At 50.7% G+C, this 23,286-nt stretch overlaps 1 protein-coding gene across 2 annotated transcripts; it reads right to left on the bottom strand.

Moving 5' to 3' along the window:
• Positions 1-611: 611 nt before the first annotated feature.
• TACR1 (tachykinin receptor 1) lies at positions 612-22,969 on the bottom strand. Of its 2 annotated transcripts, XR_012584291.1 has the most exons (6): positions 21,809-22,955; positions 10,852-11,046; positions 6,331-6,481; positions 5,827-6,023; positions 4,316-5,516; positions 612-2,766 (listed from the first exon to the last, which is right to left on the bottom strand). XR_012584291.1 is itself a non-coding variant. In XM_074563756.1 (5 exons), exons 1-5 carry the CDS (start codon positions 22,207-22,209, stop codon positions 5,225-5,227), a joined length of 1,236 nt encoding a protein of 411 aa, XP_074419857.1. In that variant the 5' UTR covers positions 22,210-22,969; the 3' UTR covers positions 612-5,224. The 2 variants fall into 2 exon arrangements, 1 of the variants encoding a protein (XP_074419857.1); XM_074563756.1 differs by having other exon boundaries at positions 612-5,516; positions 21,809-22,969.
• Positions 22,970-23,286: the final 317 nt, after the last annotated feature.

Raw genomic sequence — 23,286 nt, 5'->3', positions numbered from 1 at the left:
ATTACAGCCGGCTGGAGCTGATTGCAAGGGCTGGCTGGGTTGGGGGCTTTGCTCTGGGAGGTGAAGAATGGCTGGTCGTTCCTTATGTTCACGTCTTCTCTCTTATCAGGTGTGGTGAGGCCTTGGATAAGCCAAGGGTTGTGCTGCCCTGGTGCCTGCTCTGGTGGAGCAGTGGGATTTGGGAAGTCCAAACCAGAGAGCGGAGCCAAACGCCTTTGTTGCTTCATCAAGGGAATCGCTCTGCGTTGCAGCCAGCGGAATAGGTGGAAATGCCGGTGCTGTTCCATGATCCTCGAGTTGGGCGTCTGCTTCATCCCCGCGTGGAGAAGCCAGCAGCCGGTAAGTCCTGCCCATGTTCAAGGAGCGATTCCAGCCTTTCCTGTGCTTTGGGAATGGGTGACACGTGGCTGGTCCCAGCTTTGCGGATGGCTGAGTTTTGCAGGCTATGCTTTTTCTTGCTTTAGTTTTGAAATTTCAGAGCACGCCCCTCACACCGAAGGTCCCCCCCAAACCCACTCTCTTGTTTCACCACTTCTCCTCCCGCTCCCACCAAGCCACCAGTTGCCGCCTCTTATCATTGCACGCTCATTAATTGACTGCAACATGATCTCACAAAAGAGACATTTATTTATGAAAATCCGTTTGGACAAACCCAACGATCAGAGAGAGAACCAATCTGGGGGGGAGGGTTGGACTTTTTCTCTGTAGAGATGCTACTGCGGGAAGAAATTCACGTGAAGCTCCTATCAACCACCCCACACACCAAATACCAAACCCCAGACGTACGTCGCAGCCCATCCCGTCCCCTCCTGGCCCCCACTGTATCACATTGCACAGAATCAGGAGCCTTTTTGTCTGGGGTGGAAAGTTGAAAGGCAGAGCTACCCGAGAGTCATCTCTCATCCTCAGCTGCTCTTGGGACTCACTGTCCCTTCTCCGGGGTGCAGCAACCACCGCGTTTAACTGATGAGTGTGATTTAGCTTCCAGCAGAGATGTTTTTTTTCTTTTTTGGCAGATATACCACAGGAAAATGGGCTATTTTTGTGTTAAACTTTGCATTATAACTGCTGTATTAATTATTCATCTGGAGACGTGTGTTTTGGGCAGGATGGTGTGTTCAGTAGATTAGAAACAGATTTCCGAAGCTTGAGAGGTGGTGTTTATTTTTTTTTTTTTTTAAATTACTGTTGTTATTTTAACAGTAAGCAAAAGCTAGGAGCTCTTGAGCTGGGTACTTTGGTTGTGTGATCTCGCAGGAGGGCTCTGGGTAGGACACAACAAGCTAAAAAAAACCCCAAACCCATCAGCTCTGCGGAAATACGCAGCAAATAGCGGATACTCTGCTTCCATCCCAAGTCACTATCCGTTGGCAGATGCGGTGTGCTCGGCTGGGCCAAGCAGTGACTGCATCCCTCCAGGGACAGCAAAATAAAAATAATAATAAAGATAAGTGGTGGGCGGGCAGCCTTTTGCACGTCTACCAGCAATCCCGTCTCAAGCACTACAAACAATGGGGACTGGCGCCGGCTGCTTTGCTTTGACTTCCGCGTTTGCAAAGCCACCTAATTTTTCTAGCAAGCAGGCTCTTGCTTGGCTTTTGCTGTCTTTTTGTTTTGAGCTGGTGAGAGATAAATGGTTACACGTGAAACGGGTGCAAATGTTGTATTTTTGAGCAATTGAGCAGACCTTGAAGTATGGATGGAGATGGGGATTTGCTGGGACCTAGGTGGGAAAAGCAATTTCTGAGTGCCAGGAAGCAAACTTGAGCTTCTGTCGGTCCCCTGGGGGTCAGGAGACGGCTTCAGGCTGGGATTTGGGTTTCAGAACTCCCTTCTGCAATGGTTTTGGCTTGGAGTTCATTGTAATTGGGCTTACGCAGCTCCCCTTAATGATGGCGGGAGTTATCTATGCGCCTCCAAGGAGGAGATGTGTGCAGACCTGCTGAGTGATTCTCTCCAGATGCTATTATTTTGTGTTTCAGAGAGCCAGGAAAGAGACAAAGAAACCGCCTCACCTTGCAATTGAATTTCTAATCAGAGATCTGAAAGCAAACAAGGGAAACAGGCTTAATAAACCAGAAAAAGCCTCTGTATTACAGATGACCTGTTTGAACGGGGAGCTGGAAATAGTACAGAGGCTGGACTCACCATGTGGTTAGATGTCTCACCCCCAAGCCTGGGCAGGGGTGTCTCGTTTTAGGCTCTTTGGTCTTCAAGTGAAGACTTCTGTGTGGTTTTTGGATGCACCGAGCATCCCAAGGTTGGTGAAACCAGCTAATTTTGTCATGTTGTGTGTGTGGACACGGACCTGACCCAAACATCCCATCTTGTGGGTTGGCCTAGATCCTAAATGTGAGAAGACTCTTGTCCCTCTTCCTGCCTCCACTGATAAAGTAACTTGGCACTTCGAGGAAGGAAAGGAAAACCCGGGTTTGGGCATGTTGTACCCATTTACACAAACATTTTGGTTTTCCTGCATCCGTCTCCAGCTGTTGAATGATCCCTTGACACATTCCCATCAGCTTGGGTGTCCTAGGCAGGCTCCGCTGTGGTCGTTGGCGCTATTTGTAACAGGTGGGAATTTTTCCCACTTGATTTCAAGAGATGGGTTTCTACAAGATGCACAGGAAGCGTTTGGGGCTGTAAACTGTCAGCTTGAATTGAAGTATCCACGCACGCCCTTGGGCTCATGCCGCGTTTCAAGCTGAGCATTGCGTGCGAGAAGACAGTTGTCGTTTTCTCTGCACATCTCATGATCACAGCATCCTTAGCATCCTTGGGGAATAAAACACGGAGGACAAAAGGGCAGCATGGTTATATATAAATATATATATATATATATACACACACACGCTTTTTTTTTCTTTTTTTTTTCTTTTTTTAGAAAAATGCTGACTTCCGTAGGCTCACAACTTGACACAAACTCTTGTGCGTGGGGCGGCGTATGGAGCAGATCTCTACTTGCCTGATTTGTCTCTCTGGACCATTTTGAGATATTTGGTTTCATTTTAATTTTGAATTTGGGTTGGCAGCTGGGAGTAAATCAGAATTTGGCTCTGGTTTGTAGCACCTTCTCGTGTATTGGCAACACAGCTCCTGTGGAGTTGGTGGGAAAAGTTTTCTAGTCCAACCCTTGCGTTAAAACCCTTGACGTCACCCATCCCTTTGATCCCTCCTGCCTGGGGCTGGGTATTTTGTTTTGTGGGTTTTTTTTGTTTGTTTTTTTTTTTTTTTAAAACCCAATCCCCAGGCAGGCTTGTGCCACTCCCCCTTCTCCACACCGCAGGGTTGCGGGAGGCAGCGGCAAGGGAATATGTTTTAAGGCGACAAGAACGGTGAGAAGTGGAAGTTTAAGCAGGAAAAAAAATAGCGTATTCCAGCGCGTGTGTGAAGCTCGTGGCATTTCGTATGTTGCGTAGTCACGGCAGTCGGGAAGAGCACGAAAGTGGCTGGAAGATCTGCTCCTCCCTGATGGCACTTGGCAGGATTTTGGGTAAAAACGAAGATGATAATTTTTGTCAGTCTGGTTTTGCAGCCATTTTGTTGCTCTTGGATCCATCTATTTGCCCATTCATTTAATAGCTGCTGGAGTCATTGCTGAGATATGTGTGTTTTTATCTCTGAGAACCATCGTGGCTGGGGATTTATTGATGACTGGATCTTCCAACAGCCAGTTTGGAGGCTGAAGAGTTGAAAAGCTCCAAAAGTCATCTCTGCTTTACTTCCAGAAATTGCTGTGTGCTCAGCAGGGCCTGATGTTCGGCTGCGTTAAAATGAATGAGCCGTTTCCTTGCCCTGTGCAAATCTGCCGTGCATCTCTCCAGCGTTTCTGTCTTGCAGTGAATCCATTTTAGGAGTCTGATTTCTACACCAAAAGTGAGAGACTGGACCAGCAGCAAGGAGCAGTCGATACAACCGCCCCCGAAATGCCTCCAAACTTGTGGCTTTTTTTCCAACAAGCCAAGTTTGCCCACTTCTCATTTTATTTACCTTTTTTTTCCCCCCTTTGAATATATGTTCATACGTTTGTTGACCAAAGGAGCCCTTGGTATGAACAGCCCCAGTGAAAATTGTCCATCATAACAAGACTAAAATATTAGATATATTCAGGCACACATCATAAACTTAATGTTTTATGCAAAAGACAGGGGGATGAAAAGGAAAAAAGTTTCCCTGATTAAAACAAAATCCAGAAAGCGGAAGTGAATCATTTCAACCCTCCTCTGAGCGGGGAAAAAAAAAAAAGCCTGCAAAATTCTTGTCTCCCTTCAAACTTGTATACTGGCAAAACTTTGTTTTTCTGACAGAAACCTACCATGCCCCTTTCTGTGCAGCTCTAGACATTTCCAGGTTGTGAAAAACGTTTCAGTACGGTCACTCACTTCTTCTCCAGACCACCACAGGCTTCCCAAATCTAACCAAGAGCCGTCACCTCGGGCCTTTTAGGAAATCACAGTGATTACTTTTGGCACATACGGTTGATTAACAGCAACCAAAGTCTGTCTCAGTTCAGAAATCCTTTTTGAGAGCCCTGTTTTGGTGAGCTGTGTTGTGGAGTGGCAACAAAAGACCATCGTGCAGAGGGATGCAGGTGCCGGAGATGACTGGAGACTGCAGAGAAATGCCTGGATCTGAGTTGAAGTGCCGAGTGGCTGGTGGTGCCCCATGGATGTTACAGGCTCCTGAAGTTGAAAACAGCCTTTTTTTGCTGGATTTTTGAATTGAATACCCCTCTGGATATTCTACTGGGAGTGACAGCGAGAACGAAATTAAAGGTGGAAGGAGGAAAGTGCAAGACTGGTTCATTTTCTTGTGGGGTGGGATGCACTAGGAGATCCCTGCTGCCTTGCAGAGAGCAGGGAAGCGCCTGCCAGTGTTGTACTTATTGTTCAGGAGAAAAACCCAGCTCTGTCCCATTTCTGCATCCTATCCACCTGCCCGGTACATGGTGGGTTGGACAGGCAGTGAGCAAGGTGGAGACCAGCCAAACCTCTCTTGTGTTCGGACATGAGCCACGGTGGAGCATATGAAACTAATCCAAAGCTTTTGCTCTCGGGCTCACCCAAGGATGGCGAGCGAGGGTCACAGCAAGAGACGGTAAAACAGCACAGAAAAAAGCCGGCACATCACGAACCGGGGTGATGACGCTGGGTGGATTGAGCGCTGGGGCATCCCAGTGAGGGAAAGGGGATGGTGGCGCCCTTGTGAGCGGCCAGGGAGCCGCTTAGGTGAGCGTGTTGGAGTAGAAGCTGAAGCTTTCGGAGACTGTTTTGGAGTCGCTGCGGGAAGAGCCGTTGGAGGTCATGTCTACAGAGAGACGCTTGGCCTTGCTGCTCTCCTCCAGCTCCTCCTCGGCTGTGCCAACCGCCGAGGACACGGTGGTCTCTATCCGGCTGACCTTGTACATGCTGCTCTGGGTCTGCAGGTACCTGGCTGACTTCATTTCCAGGCCCTCATACTCACCGGCGCTGACGAATGGGCACCACCGAAAGGCATGTTTGAACCCCACGCGAAACCTGGGGGGACAGAAGAGGTGGGGAAAGGCAGGGGTGAAGGCAGGGAAGGAAAAAACTACTGATGAATCCCAGTTGGGATTCATCCCAACTGACTGTTTTGATACCTGCCCTCAAATCTCACGGGGGCTTTAGGAAAAACAGACTTAGGTGAGTATTGTATCGTCCCTGCATCTGCTGGAAGCAGCCCCTGGCCGAGGATGGGACAAAACCACCCTGGAAAAACTCTCCATCCGTACTCTCCTCCATCAGACCCTTCTGCATCTCCCTCCCTGTTGCACCAAGATGCTGCCGAAAGTCACTCGAAACCCACCTGTCATTGAGGCAGCAGTAGATGATGGGGTTGTACATGGTGGAGCTCATGGCCAGCCACATGATAGCCAGGTAGACCTGCTGGATGGACTTCTGCAGGTACCACTCCCAGTTGAAATACTGCAGGGTGAAGTAGATGTGGTAGGGCAGCCAGCACAGCGCGAACGTGCATACCACAATGATCATCATCTTCACTACCTGTGAGGAGATGAGAGGGCAGGGAAGCTAAGTCATCCATCCGACACCCCACAGGTAGGCTGTCACCCTCCAGAAGGGGCCACCTCTTTTTGCCTTGGAAACCTTTCCAACTGAGAACACACGGTCAACATCTTGGTTTACATGCACATTCATGGAGGAGACACATCTGGAGGACACTCTCTGCTCTATTAGCAACAACCATGCAACGAGTCCTGACCTATTTCCACCCCCAATGAAGTATTTTTGGCTGGGGTTAGTTGGGATTAGACATGAGTGATGGCTCTTAACCGTGCCTGAAGCTCCTTACCTTCCGCTTAGCCGAGACCTGCTCGTGGTAGCGGTCGGAGGAGTCGCCGGGTATCTCGCTCGCCCAGAGGGTGATGCCGACCACAGTGTAGGCGCATCCTATCACCAGAAGTGGCAAGAAGTAGATCAGGATGGTCATGCAGAAGTGATACCTAGAAAAAAATGGTCGTTGAGTGTCTGCTACGTTGTTGCACCAGGGAAGGTTTAGAATGGATATAAGGAAAAATTTCTTCATGGAAAGGGTTGTCAAGCACTGGGACAGGCTGCCCAGGGCAGTGGTGGAGTCACCATCCCTGGAGGGATTTAAAAGGCGGGTAGACGTGGTGCTGAGGGACGTGGGGTAGTGTTGTTTTTGGCAGTGCTGGGTTAACGGTTGGACTCGATGATCTTAAAGGTCTCTTCCAACCTAAGTCGTTCTATTCCAGTCTTTTCCTTGCAAACTGAGCTTGAAGGCAAAGCGTTTCACAGGGGCAAAGAGAATTTGGCACAGCTCCTGCAGACACGTTGCCTGCAGAGCTCGGGCTGTGAAAGGACTCCCTACTTTCACCCCAAACTACTTCCAAGCCTCTGCTGCCAGCCTTTGGCATCCTAGCACCCTCCTGGGGTGGGATGTAGAGAATCATGGAATGGTTTAGGTTGGAAGGGACCTTAAAGCTCCTCTAGTTCCAACCCCCTGCCCTGGGCAGGGACACCTCCCGCTAGACCATGTTGCTCCAAGTGCCGTCCAACCTGGCCTTGAACCCCCTCCAGGGATGGGGCCTCGACAACTAGAGGCCAGTGAAGAACTTGTGTTACCTTCCTGAGGCAAGGATGTTTTAGCTGAAGTGGCTCTACTCTCACTTCTACTCTGTTTACACCCCAAATTATCCTTGAGATGAATGCTTGCACTTATCACACCTTTTATCTGGCAGTCCTGCAGGAGCAAACGTGGGGTTTTTTTGACACACAAAGGACGGGGATACTAAGCTGAAGAAATAATGGCTTTCCCTGGGGGCAAACACTGGGTCTCGGATGCAGCTTGCCTAAATCCTGGTCCACCATGGGTTTAACTGGGTTTAGGTGCCGCAAGGCATAACTTCAGTCACCAAAACCACAGCCTAAACCCTTGTAATAGACGTTTATTAAAACTTGAACTTGAATTAAGTCTGTGAGTTCAGCGGCCGGGTCAGTCCTCCAGGCTCGTGGAAAGGGCAGGATCTTTGTGTCTGTTTAGAATGAGTGTAAATAAACCCAAAATCAAATGAGAGGGTCTGGATTAAACTGTTAGCACAGGCTTGAGGCTGTTTTGTTGTGAAGTCTGTGGAGCCCTGGCAGGAATTGCAGTGCGTTCAGTGACTGTAGCTGGTTTAAAAAGGAAAAAAGTAATGCTGTTTTTAATAAACAGGATGGGGATAGACGGTTTGACCTTGCAGGTTCCTTCCTACCATTAGAGCTTGCAAAAACCTCTCTCCCTGCAGAAAGACGAGCGATAGTGGTACGGAAAAGCAGCTGGCTTCCACCGGGCTGGCTTGTAAAGCATCGTGCGTGCCACCAAGTCTGGAGGTAATTTTATTCCACCAGTTTTAGGGTCTCTGCATGCATTTTTGGGGTGCACGCACAGCTCGAAGGCAAGGTGCTGCATCTGCTCAAGGCGGCTCAGGCCCCGTAGTCACGCTCCAATCTTGCACTTATTCTCCCGGGAGCTTGGATTGAATAATATCACCCAAGTGTAATGAATGGGTCAGGCCTGTGCCTGGTGCAAGTCCCACAGGGAATGGGGTTGGCCCTGGACCCATGCTGCCACGCCATCTCCTTCTCGTTTTGTACCTGCAATCTCATTTGGCCTCCTCTTCGCCCAGCGCTAATCGCATTTGAGCTGGATTTTGTAGGGCTGTTTTCTATTTTGCTAATTAAAGAGGCGTCTCTGTGGCTCTGCAATGAAGATTTCGTTGTGGTTCCCATGTAATGCAGGGTCTTAAACCAGCTGCAAACAGCTGAGAGTGATGCGGAAATGCCTCAGAGGAGCTGCTGGATAATATAAGCAAGGTCCACTGTTATTTGGAGAGCTGCCCGAGCATGCTAGGGACAGGGATTTCCAAAGAGCCCTAGGACATTTTGTTTGGACCCTGGGCGCTGAAAACCCATCTCCATGTGAAACCATCCGTATGTTGTTCTGTCTACAAGAATTGCAGGATTGGAGCACTTGGAGAAGCCTGAGTTTTGTAATGTAAGAGTCTTTGGTGTGGGGATTTAGGGTCTTGGATAGGACGGAGGAGCCCGTCGGAGTTATGGGAGAGGGCTGCTGGAGGAGGGGGCTGCCATCTCCTTTGGCCTTGCCAAGCCCAGATGGTCGCTGTGGGCTGTTATCTCCCAGAGAAGCCGGCAAGTGGAGTGGCTTTTCCCCTTCCCCTAACAAACCGAAATGGCAGCTAAAGAAATTGGCATAGAGCAGACATCTCTTTCGAAACCGAAATCGGGAGAGGGAATCGGTGGTTAGCGGTGGCGAGCAGCTGCTGAATTGAATTGAGCTGAATCGCCGGCTCCTGTCGCAGACGCAGCATCTCGCTTGTACTGAGGTCTTCGTCCGCTTCCCCCCATACAAACCGGCACATTTTTTCCTAGTGAAAAAACCCCTCATGTGCCCATCCCTGACTCTGATACACTCCGTGTGCTGGGGCTGTGCTTTCCGGGCTCCATTTGCCAAGAGAGAGGTCCCCCCGGTGTTGGGAGAAGTCCCCTATTTTTCACTCTGAACTGAAAAAATAATATTATTTTTCATCATGGCATTGCAAACAAGCCGGCTGCTGCCGGCGCCTTCCTTAAATAACTGCACCAAGGCCATGCAAGCGGCACCAGCACCTGTCCCTGCAAAGTTATTTTGGGGCAGTAAAATAACATCTCGGGCTTTGCCGGGCTCTGCGCTGCGCAAGTGAGTTCATGAGGTTTGGAGAGACGCTGCTGAGCTGCGCGTTATTTTCAATCCCCGCTAAATATTTGGGGTTTGGCTATTTAAAAAGCTTCTGTTTAGCATCTGCTTTCCTGCCTGCCCTCCTGTATCTGCAGAGCCCCTCGCTCGCCGAAGAGCATGGGATGCTCAGGCTTTGAAGCGGCGCCCGGCTTCCAGAGGCAAATCAGTCATGGGTTAATGGTGGCATTTTTCTCTTGAATTAGCTGTTTGAAAAAGCAAGGGCCCCAGCGTACAGCCGAACGGCAAATGATCTGTCGAAGTCAGGCCCTGAGCTCGTGCCGGTTGCTGCTTTGTTCTGGGGGGGCTCAGCCCCATCCCATCCACGTGGGCTGTCTAAGCCAGCGGCATTTCTTCACTCTGGCTGCATTTATCACGGTGGCGTGGAATAATTAAGGTTGGAAGACACCTCTAGAGATCAGCTGGGCCAGCCCCAGCTTAGTTCTTGCCGTACCTGCCTTGCAATGCAAATAAATAAGAAGGTAATAATGACACCGCCCAGCTCTCTGCAACCTGCTGCTCGCTGCTGACTGGCAAACTCATCTCATTTGTCTTGTGGAAAGACCTTTGCCAGGCTCAGGCTGGCTTTAAACACCTCTCTGTGCATGTGTCGCCCTTGCTTTGGCTCCAGCACAATTTCACAGCCCTAATTCATCGCTCCACGGGACTGGAGATCACAAATGCCTTTATTTTTTTTCTCCCCTCTTTCTTTTTTCCTCAACGCGTGACATTTAACTCGCTGCATGACGCGTGGACTTCAAAGAGCAAACCATGGAGGACTGCTGCGCTGGCAAACCAGCGGGGTTGCCCAGACCCTTTGGAAATGCCAGATTTAATTAGCTGGCACCTTAACGGGAAGGAGAGAGATCCCTGCTGAGCCCTCCTAGCCCAGCGTTTGCCTCCCAGCCTCAGCTGATGCCACTGAGCCTCTTTTTCTAGCTTGGCTTTTAAGCAGTTAAGTGACTTTTGGGGCATTTGGACTTGGTAAATCCTAAACTTTTTTTTTTTTTTTCTGTTATTGCCTGGCAAAGATACCACCGGTAAAACCCTGTTTATCTCGTGAAGGAATAACTCTTGCCCCAGGAAGTCTTTAGAGAGACGGATTGCAGGAAAGGTGCTGCAAAAACCAGAGGCCGTACCTGTGCGTAGGAATAAGTCCCTGGGGGCAATGCAGACCCCATCCCCACAGCCCAAATATTGTGTCTTAGCAGTTTTACATGAGTTTCCCTCCAGGATGAGCATCCAAGAAGGGCAGAGAACACGGCACAGCATGGGGCAATGTTTGGCCCGTGAGCAGCACTAAACTCACCTTAATTAACCTGAATGTGCCCCAAGATGATATCGACGGAGATTACGCTGCTGTCAGCTACATAGCACTGGTCCTTGCTGGGATAGGGGGAGGATTTCCCTGTCCCATGGAGCTTTGAGCTATTCCCATCCTTCTTTGCTTCCGTTTTTTATACGTATATTTTTATATATACGCACATATATTTATACATATATTTTTTTATATATATATTTTTTTGCGCTGTTTCTGTATGGTGACTTGTCCCCGCTGCTGGAAAAAATTCAACTCACGTTTTTCCATACATGTCGCTGCTGTGCTCCGGCCATTCCACCAGACACACCAGGCGGCCCGGCAGCTCCTCCATCACCGCGTAGTAACCCTGGGGGAAAGCCAGCAGGAATGCCAGGAGCCAGATGACGCCAATGACCACCTTGGTGGCGGTGGCCGAGAGCCGGGGTTGCAGCGGATGGATGATAGCCATGTACCTGCAAGGTGGGAAAAGGAGAAATCAAGGCTGGAAAGCCCTGATGTTGCAGCTTTTGGGGCTGTTTTAGGTCTCACTTGGGTGGAGGTCGGACTTTTTATACCCATTTAATGCAGCACCTCACTCCGCACAATCCATCGAATAATCCCTTTACGGAGGATTCCCCAGCTAATACTCTAATTCTTTTGCAGCATCCTACCCTTGAAATATGAATCCCGTTGGAGAATACTCATTGACTTTTAGCTGAAAAACAGCTTTGCTAACGCAACCAGCAACCGGCTGCTTCTGCAAAGACCAATTTGTACAAAGCCAGCCCCGATGCTGCCATCTGGCAGCAGCCGCTTTGGCAGCGCCCGGGAGTTTTGCACCCGCGCAAAATCATCTCTCTACGGTAGATCACAGGGCCAAGTGTTACAGGAGGAGAACCAAAAATAAGAGTGCTGGACTGGTGTGGGATGGGTGATCTGAAATGCCACCTAGACCTGCCCGGCTCGCGGGCTCTTTCCCCTGAACATCAGTTGTCATTCATGAGGAAAGCTCCAGTGGCAACAAGGCAGATTGAATTTATCCCTCTACAAATCTGGTTTTGCAATGCTGGCAGCAGCCAGCAGCACTAGATGGATTAAGTGACAACGTCACAAATTTTTTATTTTATTCCCCCCCCTGCTCCACGTCAGGCTTCGGGAAGAGGAGAAACATTGCATCGCTCGGCATGTGTTATTGCCTGAGGTGTCTGCAGCCGCCTCTGTTTCTCCCTTCATCCTTTCTCCTTTTGGAGAATGAACAGTTTTTCCTTTTAATTCTTTCCTAGATGGAAAATACTCCCTGTATTGAGTTTTTTGGGTGGTCGCCTGCAGGGGCAAAGACGTAGGGATTAATATATAAATAGGCAGGAGGTACTGCCGTCATCCCTTCCTCAGCCCCGGGGTACCAAACCTTATCGCCTCTGTGCAGCTGAAAATCCACCTGATAATTATCCCTCGAAAATCTGTCTGGTGCTTGAAACTGAAGCTGGTTAGAAAGAGCCGAGGCAATGGGTGTTAGCGGTGCTTTGTCGCAGCGGGTGGTGGTGCATCAAGGTCTACCCGTTTCTGCATCCACGTTTTTCATTTTTCCCCTTGTCAGACTCTTTCCCTTGTCCAGCTCTGGAGCCCCCAACATCAGAAGGACGTGGACCTGTTGGAGTGGGGCCAGAGGAGGCCCTGGAGATGCTGGGAGGGCTGGAGCCCCTCTGCTGTGAGGACAGGCTGAGAGAGTTGGGGGGGGTTCAGCCTGGAGAGGAGAAGGCTCTGGGGAGACCTGAGAGCCCCTTCCAGTATCTGGAGAAGGCGTACAAGAAAGCTGGGGAGGGGCTGTTTGCAAGGGCATGTAGCGATAGGACAAGGTGTGATGGCTTCAAACTGAAAGAGGGGAGATTTAAATGAGATATTGGGAAGAAATTGTTTGCTGTGAGGGTGGTGAGCCCCTGGCCCAGGTTGCCCAGAGAAGCTGTGGCTGCCCCGTCCCTGGAGGGGTTCAAGGCCAGGTTGGCCGGGGCTTGGAGCAACCTGGGCTGGTGGGAGGTGTCCCTGCCCAGGGCAGGGGGTGGGACTGGGTGGTCTTTAAGGTCTCTTCCAATCTAAACCATTCCATGGTGCTATGACTGTGATCAGCTTCTCTGGACCCAAGAAGGACTCATCTCTTTCCTCTTCCTCATCCTTCAAAGCCTGGTGTTGGCTGACCCCTCGTTAAAGGGTTTGCTGAGCTGGAGGAGGTTTGGCGGGGCTTTATCATGGGGTTCAGAGCAGGTTGCCCTGGCTTTACCCTCCCAAGCAGCAAGAAGTCAACACGCCCGAGTTCGCTGCTGGTGCTTGACCTGATGGTTCAAGCGGGATGGAAAATGAGGGATTTCCACAAAATTTGGCTCATTTCTGGTGAAATACTTGCTTGGAGAAACATCTGAGGCTGAGATCTCTGGAAAGCAAAGCCAGCGCTTGATTGCAACCAGCCAGAAATGCTTTTAAATCTCCGACCTTGTTTCTGCCAGTGCATTTTGTAGGACTTTCCTCATCAGTTTAAAACACTGTAGAAACCCTCGTGGTTAATAAAATATCCAACTAATAGCTGTAACGATGAACTAAACCCCACCGCATCGCTTAGAGACCTTTCCAACCACCATCAACTTGTCTGCCACGCTGTCTCGTGGTGGAAAGGAGACGGCAAAATTGATGGGACCGTGCTGGCGTTGCAAGGACGGGGTCGGGGAGGCAGGAGGAACAAGCTAGCGGCGCTTTGGGGAAAACTGGCCCCAAATCCTATTTTTCGTCAGTGATTCCCAAACCATAGGTGCCAAGTGACCTCTGAAGTATTCCCTTGGGGATGCTCTGGGTTCAGCTGCCCGTCAGGATTAAAAATGGGAATAATAATGGTTCTCCCAGACAGGGGCTATGACGGGGAAGAAAAAAATGTAATGAAAAGGGTCTGGGCTGCTTGGAGGAGCTGGTATTACAGACCATAAAAATGCTGGAGATAGATGGAAATGTACAAACATCCTGAAAATAATTAGACTATTATTTCATATTAAAATATCATATAATTATACAATAATTGTATCACTAAGCAGAAAATTGTCCTAACATTTTAATAACTGCTTTTTTTTTGCTTTTTTTCTTCCCTTTTTTTTTTTCCCCCTCTCCTTGACAAGGACATTTGATCCAAAATCAAACCAGGGAGTGGGGGGGAACGGAGAATACGGTTTCGTAGCCGCCTTAGCTCTGATGACTGCCGCCGTCTTGCTTATATCGGGGTGAAAAAGCCTCAGTACTGGGAGCAAAGCAGCTTCTTTTGCCTTCTTCCACCGTTGCGCTCAAATTACTCTCAGTTCCTTGTAGACCTGTTGGACTTTCCATGCTTCTCTACCCAGTAGGTTTGTGTGTATTCCTGTCTTTGAATTTTTGGTGGTTTTTTGGTGGTTTTTTGGCCACCACTGGATCTTCTTTTGCATCCAGAACACAGATTCCTCAAAAGCCAGTTGGCTTTCTTGCAGTTCCGCTCAGTTTTCAGCCAAACCCTCCCCTTGTAGCGTGTTTTTACAGCAGGGTTTTGGTTAGCCTAAAATAAAAGCTTCCTTCCAAGCAAGTAAATGCAAAGCAGAAAATCAACCCCGTGCTGCGGAGCCGTACCATGGGTACCTCCAGGTTGTCTTCTCCTCTCCACGTAGGTTCGATCTCCCAGGAAAGGTGCTGCAGCCAAACCTCCATCAACCAGGGAGGAAAAATGACACGTCAATCCTGCCTTTGCCTTTCAGCAAAAAAAACCCTCGCCAATCTATTTATTTTCTTTATGAATCCGAACAAGTTTGCGTTCAAACGGAAAGGCAGAGCATGGCCATGGGATGCAGCAGCAGTGCCCGGGGTGTCTGCAAGGTGTTGGCGGGCGTTGGGCCCCGTGAGGGTTTTGCAGCGCTGGGCACAAAAGGCATCGATCAGAGCTTAAGTGCCGGCAAGCCGCTGCCCTCCTTGGCCTGGCCATGCAGGTCCCGCCTGCGCCGGCGAGAAGCGGGCTCTGGAAAGCAAGGCTAATGAGTTTATTAGCTCATATTTCTCCTCGCAGAGTGCCTCTGTGGCCCCACTCTGCCCATCTCCCTAAGATGCTGTATCCTATTAGAGAGATTTATTTATTTTTTTTTAACTCTGCCGTTCAAGAGGGTGGTTTTTCCCTCCGTAAAAAAATTGGGTGCTGCGGTTTGTTGGGGATGGTTATTGGCGGGAGGTGAGGAAGAGGAGCATATCCCCGTGTGAGCATCCTGCCCTCGCCATTGCGGTGGGTGACAAACCACCATGGGGTCTTCAAGTCCTAATTTGTCGCAGGGAATTGGCTCTTGGTTGAGGATTTAAGGACAGATTTGCTGCGTTAGGGAAAGGTTTTGTTCCCCGTGCACAGGGGTAGCACCGGGAACGGGGCCATTTGCCTGCAGATATTGGGTTGGGAAGACTTAATGATACCTGTTCCTCAAAATAAAATGATCTGCAGTTGCTCTCCTTTCAGGTGGAAGCACTGTGTTCAAGCAGAAACTATCATTAAATTTGGCAAACTCGGGGTTGCCCAGCTCCTCGCAGAACAGACCCGATGCCCTCGCAGCTGCTTTTTCCTTGCACCTTTCCCACCATGTCTCATGTTTTAAATCCACCATATTTAACGGGCTTTACGCCAGCTTTACGCCAGATGCTATTTGATGACGTTGGTAATTTGCCGTTAAATATGTTATTGCGTTTTGGGGAGGGGTGTTACCATGACGATACAATAGCGGTTGAGTACAACGTTGTACCAGGGTAGCTCCGAGCGTCTCGGTTACTAAAAAGGTGCTGCCTTCAAGGCAGTGTAGCCATCTATTAATTGCATCTGGAAATCTGGAGTGTGTCTGGATAACTAACGTTACACAATTGTTTCCACCCTCATGGAGATGAGATTAATACAATAGCAAAAAATTTATGAAGCATCTTTCATCCCAGAGTTTCCTTATCTGCTTCACTAAGTAATAAGGATACGACAGATAAGAGATGAGTAACCGAGAGGATGCAGAGTTTTGTTCTGTGTGTTTTATTGCACAACGATATCCCGTCCTGAGCAAAGAGGGGTTCAGTGCGGAGTCAGTCCTGGGGGAGTTTGCAACCAAATCAGAGCAGATGCCCCAGACTGAGGTGGATCAGATACCTCCGGCCCGGGTCCTTCCTACGCAAGAAACAAAAAGCTCCATAGTGAAAATCCTGCCTTTTCGCTTTCTGCGAGGATTGTGTCGCAACAGCGCGGATGCGAAAATCCCATCCCTCGAGCGGGTTTGCATTGTGAAGCTTGGCCTCGTCACACTGGCCCCAGATCCCTCGTGTCTCTGGATGACGGCCGAGGAGGTTAGCTGAGCCCCGCGTGCTTGAAACACAATGCCGGGGATGACGGCGCCACAAACACCTGCTTCCTCCTATTTATTACTTTGACATAGAACAGCCGCCGTCCAACCCGGGGGACGGACAGTGCGTTCCTGCCCAGAGACCTGAGTGATGCTCAACGCTCAAAGCGTCTTCATCAGGCAGGTGTCTCACCGGCATTTCCCCGCAGCACTGATATGGCACAGCATCTTTCCTCTTTGAAAGCAGTTTGGTAATTCCTTTGAGCACATAGAATCATGGAACGGTTTGGGTTGGAAGGGACCTTAAAGACCATCTTGTTCCACCCCCTTCCCTGGGCAGGGACACCTCCCACCAGCCCCGGTTGCTCCAAGCCCCGGCCAACCTGGCCTTGAACCCCTCCAGGGATGGGGCAGCCACAGCTTCTCTGGGCAACCTGGGCCAGGGGCTCACCCCCCTCACAACAAACAATTTCTTCCCCAGATCTCATCTCAGTCTCCCCTTTTTCAGTTTAAAACCCTTCCCCCTCATCCCATGGCTCCCCTCCCTGCTCCAGAGTCCCTCCCCAGCTTTCCTGGAGCCCCTTTAGGGTCTGGAAGGGGCTGGAAGGTCTCCCTGGAGCCTTCTCCAGGCTGAACCCCCCCAACTCTCTCAGCCTGTCCCCACAGCAGAGGTTCACAACCGAAAAGGAGGTGTTACCCACCACCAAACAGCGACCTGAGTTACTCCGGCAGCTTTGCGAACTCCCTGCCTTCCTGCGCAGCACCTCTCGCATTGCAAACCCCCCGGGCACACTCGGTTTTAAGAACTAAACGCGGGTGAAACAGGTTGAAACCCCAGGTAGTTGCCACAGGCCGTTAAGGAGGCGCAGAGCTCCCTCCTGCAGTCATCGCATTTGCCGACAGGGCTGAGATGGGATGGGAAGACCCAAAGCACAACCCAGCCCTGCTGAGAGACTCTGCAGATGCTGTTAATCAAGGCACCCATTAGGACCTTATCAACCAATTATTCCTGGCACTGGTTTATAGCTGAAGAATGAAGGGAGAGGACAAAAAAAAAAAAAAAAAAAAAAAAAATCACATGACATGCAGGGCTGGTGACCCGTGAGACCTGGCGCACTTAGTGCATGAGTGGTTCCCACTAGGCCATTGAGGAATTAAGAATAAATTAAGGAATAAATTAAGAAAGCCATCCAATAAACCAAATATCCCACCTGAGGCCCTCAAACTCCTACAGTGGCTTGTGCCAGCGCCCAGCTCGCAGCTGAGCACCCTGATCACCCCAAAAACTTGTCGAAAACCTGAGTCTCTGCATCTCCCAGCCACCAAACTGTCACTAATTCGTCTTAGTTCTATATTTATTCTATACATTCATCTTAGTTCTATATTCATCGCCATGGGAGTTTCAAGCCCTCTCTTCTTTCCAAAGGAAAGGGGTGGGGAACAAGATGTAATTTATTTTTTGACAGGCTAAATACATACCTAGTGGGTATTGTGGGGGTGGGGGGATAATTAATCCCAGTTAATACCCATCAGATCAGAGACTGCTGCTGGGAGCAGGGGCATACACCGGCCTTGACGTTCCCTTGTCCATCCCCGTCCCCTTCCTTCCTAACCCAATGCTTCCAGCCAGCTCCATGCTGGGTATCCAGCAGCTTCGTGGGGTTTTTGCTGTGTTCGCTGATGTTTGATTTTTCGGGAATGCAAAAAGCTGCTTCGGTTATTGCTGCCCTGAAACCCCGGGCTCCTTTTCGCTTCCCCCTTTGCTCTTCCATCTTCCAAATGACATCCCAGCAGAGCAAGATTACACAGCGCCAGGCGCAGATCAAAGTCCTGCCCTGCAAACCCCAGAAGTCCATTAATTCAAGATTAAAAAAACCAAAATATCTGGTGCTATATTAGGGTGTAAACGACTAATTAACCTGTCTGTGCGCTGATGTAATTTGGCTGCTCCGGAGGGTTTCTTTCTGCAGTAATCGCCTCTTGGGGAAGGCATGGGGTCGCTGAGCTGGCAAATACATTCCTGATATTCAGCTGGTTTGTCCAACCTGGGAGTTCAAGCTTGCAAGCAGTAAATAATTTTCCGAGCCGGTTTTTCTGCTGCAAATAATATGTGGCTGGGGAGATATTAACAGATCTCGGCTGCAGACTAGCAATTTTAGGAGCCGCGGTGGTGAATGAAGGTTCGCAGATTTGATGTTTCTTCTGCAGCTCCTGCTGGTAAATTGATGGATCTTAAGACACCTCGTATAATTTGATTACCCATTTGGAAATAAAAAAGGGAATGTAAGGAAGATCCCGGTTTGATTGCCCAGCCCTGTGCTGCTCTGGCAGCGTCGGTGCTGGTGGAGGTCGGAGACCCCCCTGTCTTTTAATGAGCAAAAGCAGCGAGTTGGTGTAGGAGTTGCAGGAGGTTAGTCCCACCGTATATCATTTTTATAGCTGCTTTCGAGCAGAGGACGCTTTGCAGAAAAAGGAAAATTGCTTTGTATTAAATAGCCCAGCGCCGCACAATGTGTTCTCACCCCGAGTTCACGGCAGGGCTCTCCCCCTGCCCATCGGGACTGGTTCCGTCCGCGGTGGTTTTAGCTTAGCTCATTTAAAGTTTGGAGATCAGAGGTTATTATTTTTTTCCCCCGATTCTGCAAGTAATCCGGGATCTTCACCTTCAGCTGCATTCCCGGTTGTCCATCAGCACGGAAACTCATTCCTCTGTCTGAAGTTTGCTCGTGGTGCAGGTGAGAGGTGCTCCTCAGAAATGAATCCAGTCCCAAGAAAAGAGAAAATATCAACAGTTTGTCTAACGATGCTCCATCCTGTCTGCCATAGACGTTGCACCTTAGGGATATCCAGAATTTGGTTTTTTTTTTTTTCCTCTAAGTGGGGCTGCAAATTATCTTGGACTCACCATGGGCATTGCTGGGCTGTCACTTTTCCTGGAAGTTTGGAAAAAAACAGGATTTTCTGTCTCTCTCTTTCAAGCGAAGTAATTCACAAGGAGGGTTTGAAGCTGGGAAGGGATACGTGAGGTGCCCTGGTACTGATACGCCTAAAACTGAAGGACGTGGCAAATTTTACAGTGCCAAAGCGAGCTTTTTGGCCCCCACTTCTTGCAGGATGCTGAGGAGCAGCACCATGGCTTTTCCTGAGAAGATTGTACCATCTGCCAGCCCTGACTCTTGAATTTCCTGCTATTGTTGCAGAGTTCAGAATAACACTCGCTATAGGATTAGCTTTTCCTTTTTGCAGAGCGGTTGTGCCCAGGCTGAAATAGGTCCTGGTGAAAGAGCGGATGGTCTACCTTCAAGCAAAAGCTTTTCGTTTTTCTTGCGCAAACCCATGGCAGGTCCTACAAAAAAAACCCAAAACCATTGGGAGAATCAAACCCACTTCTCCACTTGTTCTCTCACACGACTCTGTTACGGCTGTGCCGAGTCTTTCCAAGGCGGTTCCGTATCCTCCGGCGAGGATGTTCTGGAAATTGCTTCCAGAAAGCACAAGCGGAGATGATTTAGGGGAGCAATCTGCAGGCTGACGCTCCTCCGAGCCTTCAGACTCCGTATCCAACCGCTGATAGATGGCTTAATACAGTTTGGGAACACGAGACACATTCAATTCTGCTTTCCTGTTTTTTTGATGAAAATCAAACCTGCAGTCATGTTTGATTTCAGATACGTCCTGGCTGTGAATAACCCATTTTACTGAGCCTTCCTGTCTCTGCTGCTCCGAATTCGGGAACTTGCTTTCCTTGTTCCCACACAGCTTTTTGCAACTTGCCGGGACAAATTCTTCCCTTTTGGGTTCCTGGAACAACTTCCTGCATTTCATACATATAAGTTACTTTTGTCAGGTCTCAGACACAGGAAAACAATCAATTTTCCAGCGTTTGGAGATGTTGTTGCGTGCTGCTTGCTTGGAGGGGCAGAGGATGGGCTCTGCTGCCTTCGCCTTCCCAATTTCCCACCTCGCTGGAAATGTGGGGCCAAGAAACGCGGCAGGTAGCTCCGTGCAGGAGGTGTTTGCACGCCGAGGCTGCGGCTTCTTTTGAGTCCTTCTTCATGGGGGAGCCAAACCTGCACGCACGGGTTTTGCAGCCCAGCCATGGGAAAAGCAAGCCTCTGTTAAGGGTTTGAGATGCAAGAAGAAAGCTGGAAATGTGAATTCCCCCCCCCCAAAATTCAGCCCCAGGCTCCCAGACCTGCCTTTGCTCCCCATTTTACACATGCTCCTCCAGCTTCCCCTGGCAAATTTGCTTTTCTGGTTATTCCAGGGTGTGGACTGAAGGTTAAAACCCAAACGATTTAAAAAATAATAATTTCTCTAACTCATCCTAACCCGAAAGGGGCTTTGCCGGCCGATCCCCAACATTCTCTAAGGGCAGACGCTCCTGAAACAGAGGCAGCAACACCATCGAGTAGAAACAGAGATATGCTGGTAGTATTCCTCTTTTTATTCATTATTGCCTTAATTCTCCTCTCATCTCCGGTACGAGAGCTTGGCAATGTCCGATTTATTTTGGGGAGAGGGTGTTGTAACCGCTCCAGAGTGAAACAAAACCCCAGGCTGTTTTTAATGACTTCGAGAGACCATCATCCATCTCAAGCTCCGTTTCCCAAGCTGTCGGCGCGTGAGTTGTGGCAGCGCTATAATTTCTCGGAGGGAAATATCCGTGCCAGTTTGTGCAGCGCTTAGACAGCAGCTCAAAATGTGCTGGCATACAGCAATGCAAAATCTTACTCCCCCCCCCCCTTTTCGCATGTATCCCCAGCCAAAATGTCTTTTACTCCCTGGGAAGAAGGACCAAAACGAGATGTCGCAGAGCCGAGCTGTCTTGGGGGAAATATGTTGCGTTGGGAAAAAAAAATCTGTTGCGCTTGAAACGCCGGTACTCAAAAGGGGATTGCAAAGCTGTTTGAGAGCCTTGCTTTATCTCGAGCGCTGGTGTGAAAATGCCATCAAAGAAAAGATTTCTTGGAGGGGGAAAGAGGAGAGGAGGGGGAGAGAGGAGAGGAGGGGCGCGCACCGGAGGTGCTTGGTGCGTGGGTATTTTGCCTCCCTCAGCCCGTGGTTCGTCCCTCTGCGGTGGAAAAGGCAGCGTCCCCCCCCGGTGCCATCGCCCCCCTGCCAAGCGCTGGCTGAACTTTTGATCGCAGCGAAACGCAAGCGGGATCCCGCACTGCCGACAGCCCCCAGCCATCGGGCAGCGCCGGCAGAAACCGGGCAGTGGAAAAAAAAAACCCAAACAACTAAACTGTGCTGGCTGCAGCCGGACGAGGGAAATCCCTGGCACCCACCTCTCCTCCTTCACCCCCACTAATAAAATCAGGGTGGGTTTGCTTGGGGGGGACACGCCGGCATGCAACGCGACAACACGCTCGCCAAGTCAAGATGCTTTTCCCGAACCTGAGCTTCTCTCCGAGGCTCCTTAGATGGTTCCCGACCCAGATCAAGCACCACGAAACAGCTCCTGCAGCACAGCGGAGGCACGTCCGACACAAGCATGTATTTTATGTCATGAGGTGATGCCATTTTGTGCTAAATAACAAGTTTGGTTTTAAATGAGGAGGTTGGGAAAGGAAGGGACGGCTCTGCAGAAGCGATGGGAAGGGAGAGGACAGCGATGGTACAAATGCACACCCAAGACCGACACGCACAGGGGTGACAATGCCTTTTCTCAAGCTCCTTTTGCAGAGCTGACAAAGGATTCCCAAAGCCATCTGCAACCAGGGCGGGGAGAGGGATTATTTTTAGCCCTCTTTTACCAAAATGAGCTTTATTTTAATTGTGGTGTTCGCCCGGAGCTCAGAGGGAGCTGAGCACAGCACCCAGGTGGAGAGAGACCTGGGTGCCAGAGAGGGTTTGGGATTTGACGCTCAGAACTCACCTGTCCAGGGCGATGGCCGTCATGGAGTAGATGCTGGCGAAGACGGCGGCGATGGGGAAGAAGTTGTGAAACTTGCAGTAGAGCAGCCCGTAGTACCACTCGTTGTGGATGGCATAGGTGAAGTTCACCACCGTGTTGAAGGCGGACATGGAGGCTTCGGCGAAAGCCAGGTTCACCAAGAAGTAGTTGGTGACGGTGCGCATCCTCTTGTGAGCCAGGATGATCCACATCACCACCACGTTCCCCACCACCGACACCACCACGATGAGGGCGTAGGCGACGGCCCACAGGGCCACCTGCCACGGGGGCTGCACGAACTGGTTTGAGAAGGACTCATTCAGGGAGGCGTTGAGGAGCCAGTGGTGGTCCAGCTCCGCTTCCAGCGGCGGAGCGTTATCCATCGCACCGCGATGCAGCCAGGGCAGGCGCACAGATGCTTTGGAATGCACGTCCCTCCTGGTTTAGGGTGCAGCAGGATCAGGGTGCATGGATGCTTTGGGATACAGGTCCCTCCTGCTTCAGGGTGCAGCCTTTTTGGGGTGCAGAGCTGGTTCAGGGCACAGGTCCCTCCCGCTGCAGGGTTTGGGGTATAGGACCCTTCTGTTTCAGGGTGCAGTCGGTTTGGGGGGCATGGCTGGTTCGGGATGCAGGTCCCTCCTGTCTCTGCGTGCAGCCGGAGCAGGGTGCCTGGCCATGTCAAGGCACGCAGCTGGTTCAGGGCGCAGGTCTCTCCCGGTTTGGGCACGGCCGGAGTGGGATGCACGGCTGGTTTGGAGTGCAGGTCCCTCTGGGCTTGGCTGCAGCTGCGCCGGGGCACAGATTCTTCCCGGTTCAGGGCGCAGCCGGTTCGGGGTGCGGGTGCCTCCCGGTTAAGGACCGGAGAGGGCTGCGGGTCCCCCCCCGGTTCGGGATGCTGGAGCCTCCTGGTTCAGGACTGGTGAGGGATGCGGGTCCCTCCCGGTTTGGGACCGGAGCAGGATGCGGGTCCCTCCCGCTTTGGGTGCAGCCGATTCGGGATGCAGGTGCCTCCCGGTTAAGGACCAGAGAGGGATGCGGGTCACCCCCCACCCCCGGTTCGGGGTGCAGCCGGTTGCGGGGTGCTGATCCTCCCCGGCTCGGGAGCGGGAGCCGGGGCACAGCCGGTGCCGCGGAGCCGGCTGCGGCGAGCGAGCCGCGATCGGGGCTTTTATAAGCGGGGCGGGCGGTGCCAGCGAGCGATGGGCAGAGCCGGCACCGAGAGCCCTCCCCCGGCCCCCCCGGTCCCCCTGCCCTGCCCGGGGGGGCTCCGCCGGGGCCCGGAGCTGCAGCCCCCCCCACTCCCCCCAGCGGGCAGGAGCCCCCAGCTTTCCCTGTACCCCCTCGCCCCCCATTTTCACGCCTCCTCATCCCCTCTCCAACCTCTTTGCCCTCAAAATCTTCCTTATTTGCATTCTTTTTTGGGGAGGTGACCGGCATCTGTGCCAAATGGGCTCTAAAAA

This window comes from Larus michahellis, chromosome 20 (genome assembly GCF_964199755.1).
Source record: "Larus michahellis chromosome 20, bLarMic1.1, whole genome shotgun sequence".
Lineage (NCBI taxonomy): Eukaryota > Metazoa > Chordata > Aves > Charadriiformes > Laridae > Larus > Larus michahellis.
The sequence above is the reverse complement of the archived record's forward strand: the minus strand, read 5'-3'. Positions and strand labels throughout refer to the sequence as shown.

Coding starts and splice junctions, on each gene's coding strand:
- TACR1 (XM_074563756.1), bottom strand. CDS start 22,209: ATGGATAACGCTCCGCCGCTGGAAGCGGAGCTGGACCACCACTGGCTC. Junction 6,482..10,851: donor AGCGACATGTATGGAAAAAC/GTGAGTTGAATT, acceptor ATTTTTTTCTAG/GTATCACTTCTGCATGACCA. Junction 6,024..6,330: donor AGGTCTCGGCTAAGCGGAAG/GTAAGGAGCTTC, acceptor ATCTCCTCACAG/GTAGTGAAGATGATGATCAT.